At 44.1% G+C, this 14,469-nt stretch overlaps 2 protein-coding genes across 5 annotated transcripts in view; both read right to left on the bottom strand.

The window, feature by feature from the left end:
• LPAR3 (lysophosphatidic acid receptor 3) overlaps nt 1-507 on the bottom strand; it is a 34,789-nt gene extending 34,282 nt beyond the window's left edge. The window contains exon 1 of the mRNA XM_073357211.2: nt 393-507. The gene's annotated coding sequence lies outside the window, so the exon portion shown is untranslated. The remainder of the gene's footprint in view (nt 1-392) is intronic.
• A 7,976-nt stretch (nt 508-8,483) lies between these two features.
• The window catches only part of MCOLN2 (mucolipin TRP cation channel 2), a 51,031-nt gene continuing 45,045 nt past the window's right edge, over nt 8,484-14,469 (bottom strand). For all 4 annotated transcript variants that reach the window (XM_073357209.2, XM_073357208.1, XM_073357207.2 and 1 more), the window contains 2 exons: nt 13,674-13,792; nt 8,484-11,635 (listed from right to left, as the gene is read on the bottom strand). In XM_073357209.2, the coding sequence (XP_073213310.1) occupies nt 11,599-11,635; nt 13,674-13,792 (156 nt within the window). In that variant the 3' untranslated portion in view covers nt 8,484-11,598. The remainder of the gene's footprint in view (nt 11,636-13,673; nt 13,793-14,469) is intronic.

The following is a 14,469-nucleotide window of genomic DNA, read 5'->3' as shown; positions in this document are numbered from 1 at the left end:
GGTTGGGCTTTTCAAAGCAGTGCCGGGGGGGACCTAGGTCCATAGCTCCCTTCCAATGTAATACCAGGGGAATATTACAGACCCACCCCGCCCCGGCCTGGATTTGAAAGTTTCAGCCACTGTCATAGGGGAATTGGGTGAAATGCTGGCCCCACTGGCGCCAGTGGGTGTTTTGCCAGTGACTTCACTGCGGGCTCGACTTGCCCCGGAGAGGTCCCCAGCACATCCCACTCCCCGAGCAGCCGCAGCCCCCGCCCGGTCCCCGCGGAGCTGCGGCCGGCCAGGGCTGGACTCCGCGCGGCCCCTGCCCAGAGGGACTTTCCGCAGCTGGGCTCGCGGCTCCGGCAGCCCAGCCCGGCCGCGGCACCCCCCCACCCCCGCCAGCTACTCACCGCCGGCCACCTGCTGGGTGCAGTCGCCGTCCCGCTTGCCCCGCTGGTGGGAGCCCGGCGTCTGCCCGCCCCGGCATCCCGCGAAAGGGGCGGGGGCAGGACGGGCGGGGGCCGCCTGCCCGCGCAGCGCCAGGCGAGTTTGGCAGGAGCGCCCGGCTCCGGCCGAGGGCGTGAGCTGGCTGCGCTCACCCCTCGCAGCCCGGCCCCGCCGGCGGGGCTGGCTGCCCAGGCAGGGGAGGCGAGGGGAGTTAACCCTTGGGGCGCTGCCCACGCCTGCTCTCTGGGAGCGCTGCAGGAGCCCGTGGGCTGCCCGGCCCGCGGAAGCGCTGGGCGTTCGACACAGCTCTGGTGGGAGGGCGGGAAACGCTGCGCCTCCTCTAGCGGCCACGGGCATTGCACTGGGCAGATGCCCCCTCACCGGGGCCTTCCAAGCCAGGCCTGGCGGCCTCCCCCAGCTCCTTTCCCACCACGGCCACCTTCCGTGATGCTTTTCCGTCCCTGCCCCGTCCTGCAGCAACTCCCAAGCCAAGAGGAGTATCCAAAGCCCAGCCTTCCCTGCAGGGGGGTGGGGAAGGTGGGCAGGGCCTGATATTTCCTCAGGAAAGACCCCAGGATCTGGCTTAGGGAAAATAGCACTGAGGGTGACATTCTGCTTTTGGACATTTGCTTGGAACAGCCATTAATATCAATGGGATTGAGCCTTCACAAGAGAGGTCAGAATCACTGAGCCCAAATTAAGGGACTACTGATAAATGGTGGTGCCATTGCCTATCTCCCAGACCACCGTGGCAATATGTGGAAGTGGGAAAGTAATCATAGAATATCAGGGTTGGAAGGGACCTCAGGAGGTCATCTAGTCCAACCCCCTGCTCAAAGCAGGACCAATCCCCAATTTTTGACCCAAATGGCCCCCTCAAGGATTGAACCCACAACCCTGGGTTTAGCAGGCCAATGCTCAAACCACTGAGCTATCCCTCCCGCTACTTATTGTAGTTGTTGAATCACATTTATCATGCTATCTACCTAACTTTACCCACAATATTAGGTAATTCATTGTTCTCTAATCATTTCTCCTTGACTTAAACAAACACTTCAGGCATAAACTGGCTTAACTAAGGAAGGCAGCAGCTAAATGGTATTTTAAAACTGTGCTGTTTTCATGCTTTCAGAGGACAAGGCAAAAATTAATGCAGCCAAAGGATCTGTGATGCACCTACTGTTGTTACACTTCTAAATGCAAACGTTTAAGTGACCTTCTAGTGACATTAGATGACCATTCTGAATGTGGACATAAGGGCATCTTATATTTTTTTCCAAAATGTTATTAAAGGCCCCCTGTCTGAATGAATTCCCTGTGCATCACTCAGCATAACATCTTGGTGGGGTGTGCGGGGGAAAGGGGGTTGTTGCAAATGTTTCAACCCTTTATGACTATACAGAATAATTAAAAAAAAATGTGAGAATCTTGATTGTCCCTCCCCCTGCCCAATTTCTCAAACGTCTGATAAACATTGGCTTCACTCTGGCAAAAAAGTACATGGCTTTTTTCCCTAAAATGTTGTGTAATTCCCTAAATGGAAGCACACTGGGACATGAGGAGGTAGGTTTCTATTTTAGTGGGTTTCTTTTCTGTTCCATTTGCTATTGTGTATGTGCAGTGGAGGCTAAAGTGATCTGAATTGTTTGGTGAAACTGACTCTTAGGTGTGCACTCTGAGCCAGTTTACAGCAGCAGGTAATGATCAGAATGTATTTGATTCAAAACAGGAGGCAGCTCTGCCTGCTCAGAGGAGGCAGCATGGTTTATGAATTGTGAAGTGTGGGGTAGTGGCTGAATTGCAGGAATACTTTCAAAAATGCTGCCTTCTTTAAGTTTTGAGGCCTGAGACGCTTTGGATGTGGGTACTTCAAGATTAAGAAGTCATTATTATTTAGACCTGGCTTATAATTAGCCTGTGGAACTCATCACCACAATACACTATTGAGTCCATCTGGTACTGATCTCTGTCAAAGACAAGTTATCAAACCACTGGTCTGATCCCATATGGCAGTTAGTGACAATACATGAAGCCAAACTTATCAGGAATACTAAAGATGGTGAATGTTAAATTTACCAGTAATGGAGCAGATTGGTTCTCCAAAGCAGTGCACGCAGGAAGGATGCAGAAGAAAATAACTCCAGTGACAGATAATATCTGCACAACACAGAAGAGGAAGCAACAGAAACACATACAGGAAGCCAAGTAAAATATGAAGTACGCAAAAGCATTACTCTGGTTCCCCAAAAACTCAGTGATGTGAAAAATGTCTGCAAGGATATCAGCTACACTTATGAGAAACCAAAACCTCCATTACCAGTTAGCTTTGAAAACCACATCTTCACATTTTTACAGAACTGTGGGCATGACTATTTCCATCCATCTTGGACCTCCGTGGTCAATTATCTGTTTGCAAAGGGTTTTGTGTGCTCACAGATCAAATGCCATAAAATAATAAACATGTCTGTTGACACCTGGAAGGGTATTTGTTTTATAAGTGCCTCATCTTTCTTTTCTCACTGACTAAATTTTTACTGGGAACCACAAACTTTGTTTCTCGCCCCCTTTTTTGCCATTGCTTCTCCAGAGAGTTTTGTTTTTAATGAGCAAAAGAATATATTAAAAAGAAACTTGACAAAGAGTAAGTTTTAAAATCCATACACAAGATAGAAAATTGGGAAAATCTTTCATTCCTGACCCCACTCATAGCAACATCTTTCTGCCCAATTCATTTAGTCACAGCATAGTCCAGCATAATGGATAAATTATCATCCTGGCAGCAGATTTGATGCCAGACACTAGCTGTTGGTTTTTGGGAATAAAATGGGCAAGAAGAGCATTGGCACAGCTAGTGTTTTAAGTGTAGACCTGCCCTCCGTATATGGGCACTAGTGAGACTGATGCTGGAGTACTGTGCACAGTGATCGTGTTCACACACTAAAAAGGATGTTGAAGAAATTGGAGAGGGTGCAGCATGGAGCCACAAAAATGTTTCAAGGGCTGGAGAAAATGTCTTACAGTAAGAGACAAAGAGCTCTGTCTGCTTAGTTTATCAAAAAGAAAATTGAGAGGTGACTTGATTACCATGTACAAGAACCTTCAGGAGAAGAAAATACCAATACTAAAGAGCCCTTTAGTACTACCAATCAGTTAAAGGCCTCACAAATACCAATGGCTGGAAACTGAAACCAGACAAATTCACTGGTACAAATAATTAATATTGTTCTGATATTTAATCGCCTTCAAACTTCCAAGGGAAGTGGTGGACTGTCTGTCTCTTGATGTCTTCACATCAAGACTGGATGCTTTTCTGGAAAATATGCTTTAGCCAGACAAGTTATTGGGCTCCATACAGGGGTAACTGGGTGAAATGTAATAGCCTGTGATATACAGGAGGTCAGATTAGATCATCTAACAGTCCCTTCTGGCCTTGAATTACAGTAACTCCTCGCTTAACGTTGTAGTTATGTTCCTGAAAAATACTACTTTAAGCGAAACGATGTTAAGTGAATCCAATTTCCCCGTAAGAATTAATGTAAATGGGCGGGGGGTTAGGTTCCAGGGAAATTTTTTTCACCAGACAAGAGACTATATTTTTATTTACACACACACACACACACACACACACACACAGAGTATAAGTTTTAAACAAACAATTTAATACTATACACAGCAATGATGATTGTGAAGCTTGGTTGAGGTGGTGGAGTCAGAGCGTGGGATATTTCCCAGGGAATGCCTTACTGCCAAATGATGAATTCGCACTGAGCTGAGACCTCAAGGGTTAACACATTGTCGTTAATGTAGCCTCACACGCCAGAAGGCAGCACAAACAGAGAGAGGAGATTCAGCATGGCAGTGGCTGCAAATATTCCCTGTGGAAACTGAACGTGATGATGAACCCATGCTATCCCACTGGAGCGCACCCCTCCCTCCCCTTTCCAAAGTGCTGGCGGGGCGGGGGGGAGGCTGAGTGTGAGAGAGAGAGAGAGAGACACAGACACACCGTAGGTGTGTGTGTATAAATATATACTATATATAAAACAGAGAGACACGACTGAGTGTGAGTGCGAGAGAGAGAGAGACATGGTGTGTGTGTGAGAGAGAGAGAGAGGCGCGCATTTCCCCTTTAAGTACTCTGACCCCACTCTAAGTACACTGCCTTTTTAAGTAGAACAGCAAATTGAGACAGCAAGCTCCCTCCATCCTGAGCCCTGTTGTGTCATCTGTAGAGATGGGGTAAAGCAGCGGGGAGAGGAGGCACACTGACATTAGCACCCCTCTTCCCTGCACTTGCACAGCAAGCAGGAGGCTCAGGGAACAGCTCCAAGGCAGAGGGCAGGAGCAGCACATGGCAGTGAGGGGAGGGACAGCTGAACTGCTGGCAACTGATAGCCTGCTGGGTGGCTGCTGCACAGGGAACTTAGGGGAGCGGATAGGTGGGCCGCCTGGTTCCAAGCCCCCATCAGCTAGCTGAATCGGGCTGCTCTTCCTACATGCAGTGGACAAAGCACGCAGCTGCCAAACGATGTTATAAGGGAGCATTGCACAACTTTAAATGAGCATGTTCTCTAATTGATCAGCAATGAAACAATGTTAACCGGGACTTAAGTGAGGAGTAACAGTATCAATCTGTGAACCCGCACATCTGTTTTCTGCTTTTGTCTATTTAGGCCCTGATTCTGCATTACGATCCAAATTGACGGATTGTTGAACCCATATGGGGGCCTCACTGACTTTGATGAGGCTCTGTACCGATCACAGTCAGGGCTTGGATTGAGAGTTCTTTGGGACAGTGATTGTGCCTTCCTAAAATGGTGATTTTTTTTTTTGATTTTTTAAAAATAATGTAAACAGTGCCCACATATTCAGTAATAACAAACACTACAGCAACCTGATTAAATTAAGACTTCATGGTCTAGATTCAGATCTACGTGCTTTTGCAAATATATCCAGGGATAAAGAAACACTGGGAGAGAAAGTAGGTCAATTAGTGAGGAGGATGCAGTTCATGACTACACTGATTGACATATTGAACTGTTTATTTTTTGTTAGTAGACACAAGTTTGGGCAATTAAGAAGGGCAAAAAAAGACCTTGTAAAAATAGCTATTGATAAAAAGTAGTTAAGGGAACATGAAAAAGTTGAATATATAAAGAAGTAGGTCAAGATTTCATGCAGCATAGGCTAAGGGGCTCTACTAACAAAACCAACAAGTATTGTTATTAATATTAGTTATTTCTGAAGCCTTTTGGAGGACTGGGAAAATACAATACAGATGCTCAAGAAGAGAGAAGAGGAGCGATCCTAGCAATTTCCATGTGGTAAAGTTCACTTCAATATTATGTGAAATTACATCTGTAAAATCTGATAGAGTAAGGGCAGCACGAGCAATAATCACTCACCCAGATTGAGCAATATGTAGAAAACTGGACGTTTAATATGTGTTTGATGAAAAATGCCACCCCTATTTTTAGAATATAATTTCTGAAAACACAAAGCCCTGGTATTAGTTCTATCAGTAGTTTGGGGCTTTATTATGATCTATTATTTGTATTTTGGTAGCACGTAAGAGCCCCTACCATGGACCAGGACCCCATTGTGCTAAGGACTGTACAACAGAATGAAGAGACGGTCCCTACTCCAGAGAGCTTACAATCCAAGTAAATTCTCCCCCCACCCCACCCCACCCATGTTACACCAATGCATCTGTCTCTTTTTCCAGAATCAGCAAAGTACGGGGTCTAAATTAAAATTTAAAAAGCAGGGCTTGGGGGCCAAAGAAATCTGGGAGTTTGCTAATGTAAGACATAAGATGAATGTGGAAGTTTACACAAAAGCTGCCAGTTCTATAGTCCACCCTGCTGAAGTCAAAACGAAAGAGCAGAGCATTCATTTGCAGCATGAAGGCATCTTCCTTCTCAGAAAGGCGAGGAATTGGGAGATTTTAAAGAAAATGATTGTTTACAGCCCATGTAAATTGTGCTCTGCTCCCAAAAATGTCATGATTCATGACCAACCACCACTGAGACATTAATATATGTTAATTCTAATTAAAAGGTCCCATTTACACCTGTGCCATCAGCATAGAACTTGAGGTAATACAGCAAGCACCACATAAAGACTCTAAATCTGGGCACATACATTCATTGTCCACCAGGTCAACCCAACACTTCATTGTAGATAGTGTAATACCTGTGCATGATGCAGTGAGCTAAAAAGTTTAATTCTCTCTTGCTGATATTTGTAGATCACCAATCACCGTGGTATCTAGGCACTAGCTTTCAGTGCTACCACTGCCCTTCCTTGCTTTGGAGTGTGTGTCAAACCCTATGTATTTCTTTAACTTTCATTATTTTATTTTTTTCTAAGTAACATCTCAATAGCTTTGGAATAATGTTACCTTGCTTGTTAATGGATGAGAGTAACTTTCTTGCTGTTTCAGGTTCATCAGCATTTTACTTCTACATTATGACGACCTCATCCATTATATTTTATTCCTAGAAGTGCACTTAAAAAAACCCCCAAAACCAATAATGCTAAACCACATCATCAAATGTCAAATGCAGACTCTTACTAAACCAGGAATTTAGAAAGTTGCTGTTCTTCTTAGCTACGCACTGCCCTGCACCTCCCTCCCTGACCTGGAACAATTAAATATTGATACCTCCACCTTGTCGCCCCACCCACAGACACCTAGAGAAACCCATCACTTCATCCTGCTTCGCAACCATCATTGTACTCACCTGCCAGCCAAGGCCACTGGAGACTGCAGAAGTTACTGTTAACACCTCTTCAATATTTACCCCACCACTGCTGGAGAATAAGACCTTGTCTGCAAAGGAAACTTTTTCAGTATAATCTAAAGGTTTGAATTTAAACTGACAGTTATTCTGGTATAACTCTGTTGACACCCTTAGGCCAGGTCCATACTGGAAGCACTTTGCTGGCATAGTACACCAATATCCATATCCAGGCAAAACCTGCTAAGCACAGGGCTGGCCTTGGTAAGATTATCATGAGGGCTGCTGCCCTGCAATTAAAGGTGGTGGTGTCACACACACACACAGCCTGCAAAGGACTGCTTTAAATATTGGCCTTGTGGTTTTCAGTTCTTTATGATGTATAAAGAAGGCCCAACAACGAAATAACAAAATTATGATTCTGTGTGGCTTTCTTACCTTAAACTCAGGAATATGAAGTCTGGTCTTTGCTGGCAGACCACTGGAAGGTAGAAAGGACATTTATTGAGGGCTCTGAACACTGTCATTGAAGGGCTGCAGGTGTTACGCTTCCTATATTTAAAGTGCTAATCATGACAAATGGGTGTTACAATGAAGTTTGACATAGTATGGCTAATAATCCCTTCCCCCACCAAACAGTTTAGTTTATACCCTCCTGGCTCTTGTGCTGCAACTCTTGCACTACTGTTCTAGCCATCAGAGTCTGCCAAAGACAGGAGCTGAATTTCTAATATAAAAAGCAGCACAAAAAAGGATTTATTTTTCAGAAACTCACCCTTTTGCTACTTCTCGATGCCTTAAAATGTACCACAATCAGGCACAAGCCAGGTTTTTTGTTCCTTTTCAGGACATTCTAAAAGTAAGGTATGAAATACTATTAATTTGAATAATTTCTCTCTCAAAGGCAGGAATATGTCCAGTACCAGCCTACGGGTCTCCCCAGTCCACCATGACAGAGCCAAAAAACCCCCTTTGTTTGTTTGTTATATTTATGTACTTACAAGAGATGCACGGAAGGCAGCCAACCATCCAGGGCAATCCAAGTATCGGGAGCTTGGTGGGAAAAGGTCGAGAGTCAGGAGTAGGAGAAGGGTCTGGTGTGCCAGATGAGTTGAGGAGCACAAGCAGGGAAGTAGCGGGAGTGATAAGAGGGGGCTTGGAGACCAGCGCTATCACATATTAGGATCACTTCACCCACTTTATATGGCAACAACCGTCATCAGTAGCACAACAAATGGATCAGGTTTTTTTTATTCAGTCTTTAAATGCCAAAGATGTATTAGAAAGTTATATACAATTTGACATTGCCTTCTCTAACAAATTGATAGTAACGTATATATTTAAAAAAAACAAAAACCCTACCAAAACCAAAAACACCACACATGCTGCTCCCCATTGGGAAAGGATGAGAAAATCACCACCACATGACAGAAATATGGCATGTTACTTAATGCTCTACTGCAATGCTCTCATTCTATGGCAGCAGTTCTCAAGCTATGGGTCGGGACTCCAAAGTGGGTCGCAACCCAGTTTTAATGGGGTCACCAGGGCTGGCGTTAGTCTTGCCGAGTCCTGGGGCTAAAGCTTCGGCCCTGGGTGGTGGGGCTCAGGTTACAGGCCTCCCACCCGGGGCTGAAGCCCTTGGCCCCCCTGCCCAGGGCGGCAGGGTGCAGGCAGGCTTAGGCTTCGGTCCCCACTCCTGGGGCCATGTAGTAATTTTTGTTGTCAGAAGGGGTGACAGTGGTGCAGTGAAGTTCTCTGTTCTATGGTGATGAGCATGGTATAAGAGCCTACAGGGGATAGACCAGCAAAGCATTCAGGATTTTGTTTATGCTCATTTTCAAACCCTCCTTGCCTTTCTCTCTCCTTCCACCCCACAACCAAGAGCCCAGGGATGCTCAGCATCCTCAGCACTTATGGATTATGTAGCTCAGTGCAAGGCCCAGCTGCGAATGCTGTAGCAACAGGGTTAGCTCCCACAGCTTGAGAGAGTTCTTTCGGGAGTGCCAGCCTGCAGCTTAGGAGGAACAGTACTTAGCTTTATGTAGCACATTCCATATTCACCATTTCCCTAAGGTGCTTTGCAGAGCGAGGAATAAAGTTAATAAATCAATCTATTTTCTTAACTCCAGTAGTGGGTTTGCCATCGGAGCATCCATCAGTTAGAACCTGGGTTCAGACCATCACGGCTGTCATTCATTTTCTACCAACATTAGATTGTAAGCTATTTCCAGGAGGGGCAGTAGCTCAAATCCAGTTTACAGGAGTAAATCCAGAGCAACTCTAGAGAAATCAAGGGAGTTCACTCCAGTTACACAACACAACTGAGCACAGAATTTACCGTGTACCGCCTCACATGGTATGTTCATAAAGTGCTGTGCAAGTTACCAGTAATTCAAGAAATAAGAAAACAGGTTTGGTTTGATTTTTTGGCAACACATCTTGCAGGACCACCATCTTGGTACAAAGGAACACATATGTTCAGGGATGGTTTAATCAAGGTGCTTCTGCTGGAAAACGTGGGGTCTCGGCTGCCCAGCCCCAGAATTAATATATGCATCACTTAACAGTCTCAGCAGAGTTTCATCCTTCGTCTGACAACTATTTGTAAATAAATCACAGCCAAAATTTCCTCTTAACTCGCTAGACCATATTTAAAGGCTCTCACCAAGACATGAGTTACAGTCAAACAAAATATGGATAAACATTGTGTTTGAGATTTTTAACAGTAACTAGAAGTTCCATACACTGAATACTGATTTTAGCACTTCTTTATGGAGATTTTTTAGTAAAAAAGCTTTTTAATGCAGAGGATGGTATGTCTAACTGGGGGAGACAGCTTCATAGTAAAGTGCCCATTGCCTATAAAACATTTCATTTTTTATAGCATCTTTTATCCAAGGCTCTCAAAGAGTGTTTTACAAATGCTTCTAGGGGTCTCAATGCTCCCGTTACATCAGATATAAGCACTTTCCTTCCCACTGGGAAAGAGGACCTAAGGTCAATAGCAGAGCCAAGAATAGAAATGCAGAAAACCCAAGTCTCAGTTTGTTGCTCTGATCACCAGAGCACACAGTCTTCCTAACTTGTGACTAACCACCTTTGCCATCAGGCACTGTATGCTTGCTCAGATTAATCAAGACGCTTGAAGCAGTAATCCATCTCATCTGATGACCGTGGTTACAACCAAGATTTTCAAAAGTGAGTAGTGATTCTGAATGCTTCAATTTTGGGGTTCCAGACTTGAAACACCTTAAGAAACCTGATTTGCAGAAAGTGCTGAGCACCCTCCCCTCAGAAAATCAGGCTGTTTTAAGGGGTCTCAGGTTGGGCACTCATATCAACACAAAATCACCAACCACTTGAAAATCTTGGCCTGTATGAACAATCTTTGAATTTGCCACTATATATTCTCCTTCTCTCAACCTGTGCTTGGAATAGAAACATCAGTAAATCAGTGCCCCAAGTAATGTACTTTTAAAAGGGATTTATTCAGTATGGAACTACCATGTCAAACTTGAAGGGTAAACTAGGCAGAAATTAGGTGAGTTTTCATTAAAAAGTTATCCCTTGTGTGATATCTGTGCTGAAAGCTTACATTCACATCATATGTGACTTATTTGCCAATAAGTAATGTGATGAAGTACCCAAACGAATATACTATGTGTCTATCTCACACACTGAAGATTTTTTATATAATGGAGTAAGCCCACCGCCAGAAGACAAAGGAAGTGGGCAACTACAAATTGCTTTTGTTTCGTACAAACAAACTGGTAGGCAAGTTTAGCGATATATAAATGGCTTAACAATTAAATCAATCAATTTAACGCACATGAAGACAATTATTTTGCATTTTTGTACAGCTCTGCATTACACAAATTTATTTCAAGCAACTGAATCATGTTTTATGTCAAATAGGAATTACAATCTCCATTTCCAATACATCACTTTAAATGAATGACCTGAAACACCCCTTACCAATAACTGCAATATTCAACATTCTACTTAAAAACAAGTGTGTTTAATCCTTTTTAAATATGTTCCTTAATATAAATATTTAAGAATCAGAAGATTAGTTTGGGGCCTGATCTGAAGAAGGTGCTGAGCAAACGACAGCTCCCACAGACAGTGTCTCTCAGGTTCAGGCCTCAGACAGTAGAACACAGAGTGGGAATGGTCATCAGTTCATCATTCTAGTCCAAAGAAAGGTAGCTTTTGAATTTCCAATGTGGTCACCCAGCTGACACCAACCATTAGCAGCTTTTTGCCCTGCTCGCCTTCCCAAACTATTGAAGTAAATAGGATCATAATGTTTACAAGGAAATAGCCCCAAATGACAGATCTTCTTGAAATCTGGGGGGCTGTTTTTCCACAGCTGTTTGTTCCTTCTGAACATTCTTGAGCAGTGAATTTCAGCAGGAGGTTGTCAGTTAATAAGTATCAAGTTGTCATCACTTCCTCGTCTGTAAAAAGGGGGCAGAGAGAAGAAAAAAAAAAAAGAAGTTGGTATTTTTAAATTCTGTACTTAATAAGGACAACATAAAATCCTTGGTATATTTAAAGTTAACCATGCTGAATTTCCCCTCTCTCTCTCTTTGATGATTAAGGAGGATCTACCTATACTCCTTGCCTTTATGACACTCTCAGAAAAAGGAAACAGGTTTTTTATGGATTGGCCTTTTGCAAGAAAACCGAATATGCTAAGTACCCATGAAATCAATTTGGTCCCAGTAATTTACTGTGGTCACTAGCAACCTCTGATTAGCCTGAAGTCACAGCACCTTATTTGTTCATTCATCAGCCAGATGGATGTTCAGGGAAACAGAAAGTGCTAAAAGTGACTAAGCTGCACAACTGAGACAACAGATCCACCAGTCCGAACTTGTTGTACCATTTAGGGCTCCCCTGACTGACATGCTCAGCTAAAGACGTGTGGAGGCGTATAGTTTAAGAAAATATGCCCTTCACTGGGCAGCAGTACTGTAAGTCTGCCCATCCTGGTAAATGCAGCAACATGCCTTGCTCCCTACCTCCAGGGCAGGAGATAATCCCCCTCGTACCCTGTTGCAATTTGTAATTTCCTACTTCAGCGCCCCAGCGCCCAGCTCCAACTAGTTTCTACTAACCAACAGCAAACCAGTGCACTGGAAATGCTGGGACGCCAAGGAACCCAAGTCTCTGAGCACAAAAGAAGTGCCAGGTTTCAACCCAGCTGCAGGTCTCCTGCTGAGGAAGCTGAACTCGTTTCCTTCTTTCAGCGAACAGTCCGTTAAGGAGAAAAGGATCTAGAAGCTTGCTTGCAGCCTGCGAGAGTAGGTTTGAAGCTGCACTTAAGTTCACCGTACCTCCCACCTTTGAAGTGTCCACAGCAACTATCTGGAGATTTAGGTGTTCTTTTATTCCCCTCTCCCTCTCAAGCCAGCAGTTTTTCCTCAACTAAAAGACACTTCAGCCTCAGCCCGGGGCACAGCAAAAGCAGAAAGCTGTGGCTCACAAGAACCTTACTGTACAAGATCCATTGTTATAGATTTAGGAACACAAGATTGGCCACACTAGTTTGGGTCAGTTGATCACCCAGTTCTGCTACACTCCTCACATGACACCATGCCCTCAGGCTCCATCTGCCTCCAACCCTGCTATGTATAAACCTCAATGCCATTGCCACCAATGCTACAGCTGTCAATGCCAGCAGGCAGCAATCCACAGCCATCTACCTACCACTTTAACAGGGATTAAGAGGTGGGAGTGAGCTCAATACTATAGGATGAATGGTCCCTACTCCTCTTTTTCCCCACCGAGAGAGAACATGACAGCCTGCTACTGGCCCCTTAACCCCTATAGGAGTCTGAACCGGATGAAATGCCTTCCAGTCCCATCCACATGGTCCCAACACAGGCCCTTCTCATAAATGATGGGCACTTCCAGGCAGTTCAGTGGAAGTGACCAAGGTTCTCAGGGAAATGCTCCCATTAAAACTAGAGGGGAGATAGCTGGAAATAGTTTCATCAGACAAATCTCAAGGTTTGGGATGGGGGATGGGTCACTTAAAATGAAAGAACAAGTTCTCTCTTGCTCCTTTCTACTGCTACCTGCCAACAGGTCTCCCACCTGGAAGTCAAGGTGGTCTTGGAGCCTAGCTTTGCTCCTAACAGTTTTCAGTGCTTCCCTGACCTGATCAGCACAACTCACTCCTTTAGAAATATTAATGATGCTATTTAGCTCTTATATAGCGTTTTTCATCCGTAGGTCTCCAAGGGCTTTATAAAGATTACAGCCAAACTCAAAAAGGTATCTTTCCCTGCCCCCTCCCCTTAACAAATTCGCTATTTTCTAATGCTAAATACAACAGAAAGGGATAAATATATTTAAGAGTCTGAACATGCTATAGTTAGATTTCTGGGCGTGCCTACCATAGTGAAACCCATACTTTCCAATGGACAGCTAACCTCATGGGTACTTATGAGAATTACATAGCTCATGGAATCACACTGCCATACTGACCTCCTACAACAGCAGATGAAAGGCATGGAAGCCTGTGGTTCTTTGCTATAGTCTGTGCTACTGCATTCTTTAAGGAATTCATGAAGATCTGTTACTGGAAAGCCGTTTTGCTGGTATTTCTGAAAAACAGGACACCTTATTTCCAGTGCATGAAAAAACCATTCCTTTTGTCATTGCTCGAAACCTGCCTCCATTCCACACTGCTCTCCCACACTTTTATCAGCTTTAACATCTAGATTAATAGTTGAATCAACCGTCACTACTGCAGCAAACAAAGTGAGGCAAGGAGAGTGTGGTCGTGGGAACAGAAGAATGAGCTAAAGGAAACTTACATTGAAAAAAGAAAAGACACTGTTCAGTTATTTCTTTTCGCAGGTTACTTGCATAACCATCCAGTTCATTCCTGCGTGGTTCTATTTAACTGTTTTTATGTTGACTTTTTTCTCCTACATAGTCACCATAAATGAGTGAGTTCTCCATAAATTAAAAATCCCAAGCTCTAAAGACCAACAGATTTGAAGCAGAGATAAACAGCAGCCACTTAGAAGTTTAGTCAACATTTTCATTCAGAGAAACTGCTATATAAAACAGATAAATCAACCTATTCTTCTCTGGGAAGTTTTGGGAAAATTCTATGGCCTGTGTTATACAGGACATCAGACTAGATGATCACAATGGTCCCTTCTGGCCTTGGAATACTGAGCAGCTTCTCCTTTAAACCATTGGATCCACCTGAGATGATTAGGCAAGGGGAGAGAGAGAAAACAGAAGTGATCTCACTTTGAATATCAACAAA

The sequence above is a fragment of the Lepidochelys kempii genome, chromosome 8 (genome assembly GCF_965140285.1).
Source record: "Lepidochelys kempii isolate rLepKem1 chromosome 8, rLepKem1.hap1, whole genome shotgun sequence".
NCBI lineage: Eukaryota > Metazoa > Chordata > Testudines > Cheloniidae > Lepidochelys > Lepidochelys kempii.
The sequence above is the reverse complement of the archived record's forward strand: the minus strand, read 5'-3'. Positions and strand labels throughout refer to the sequence as shown.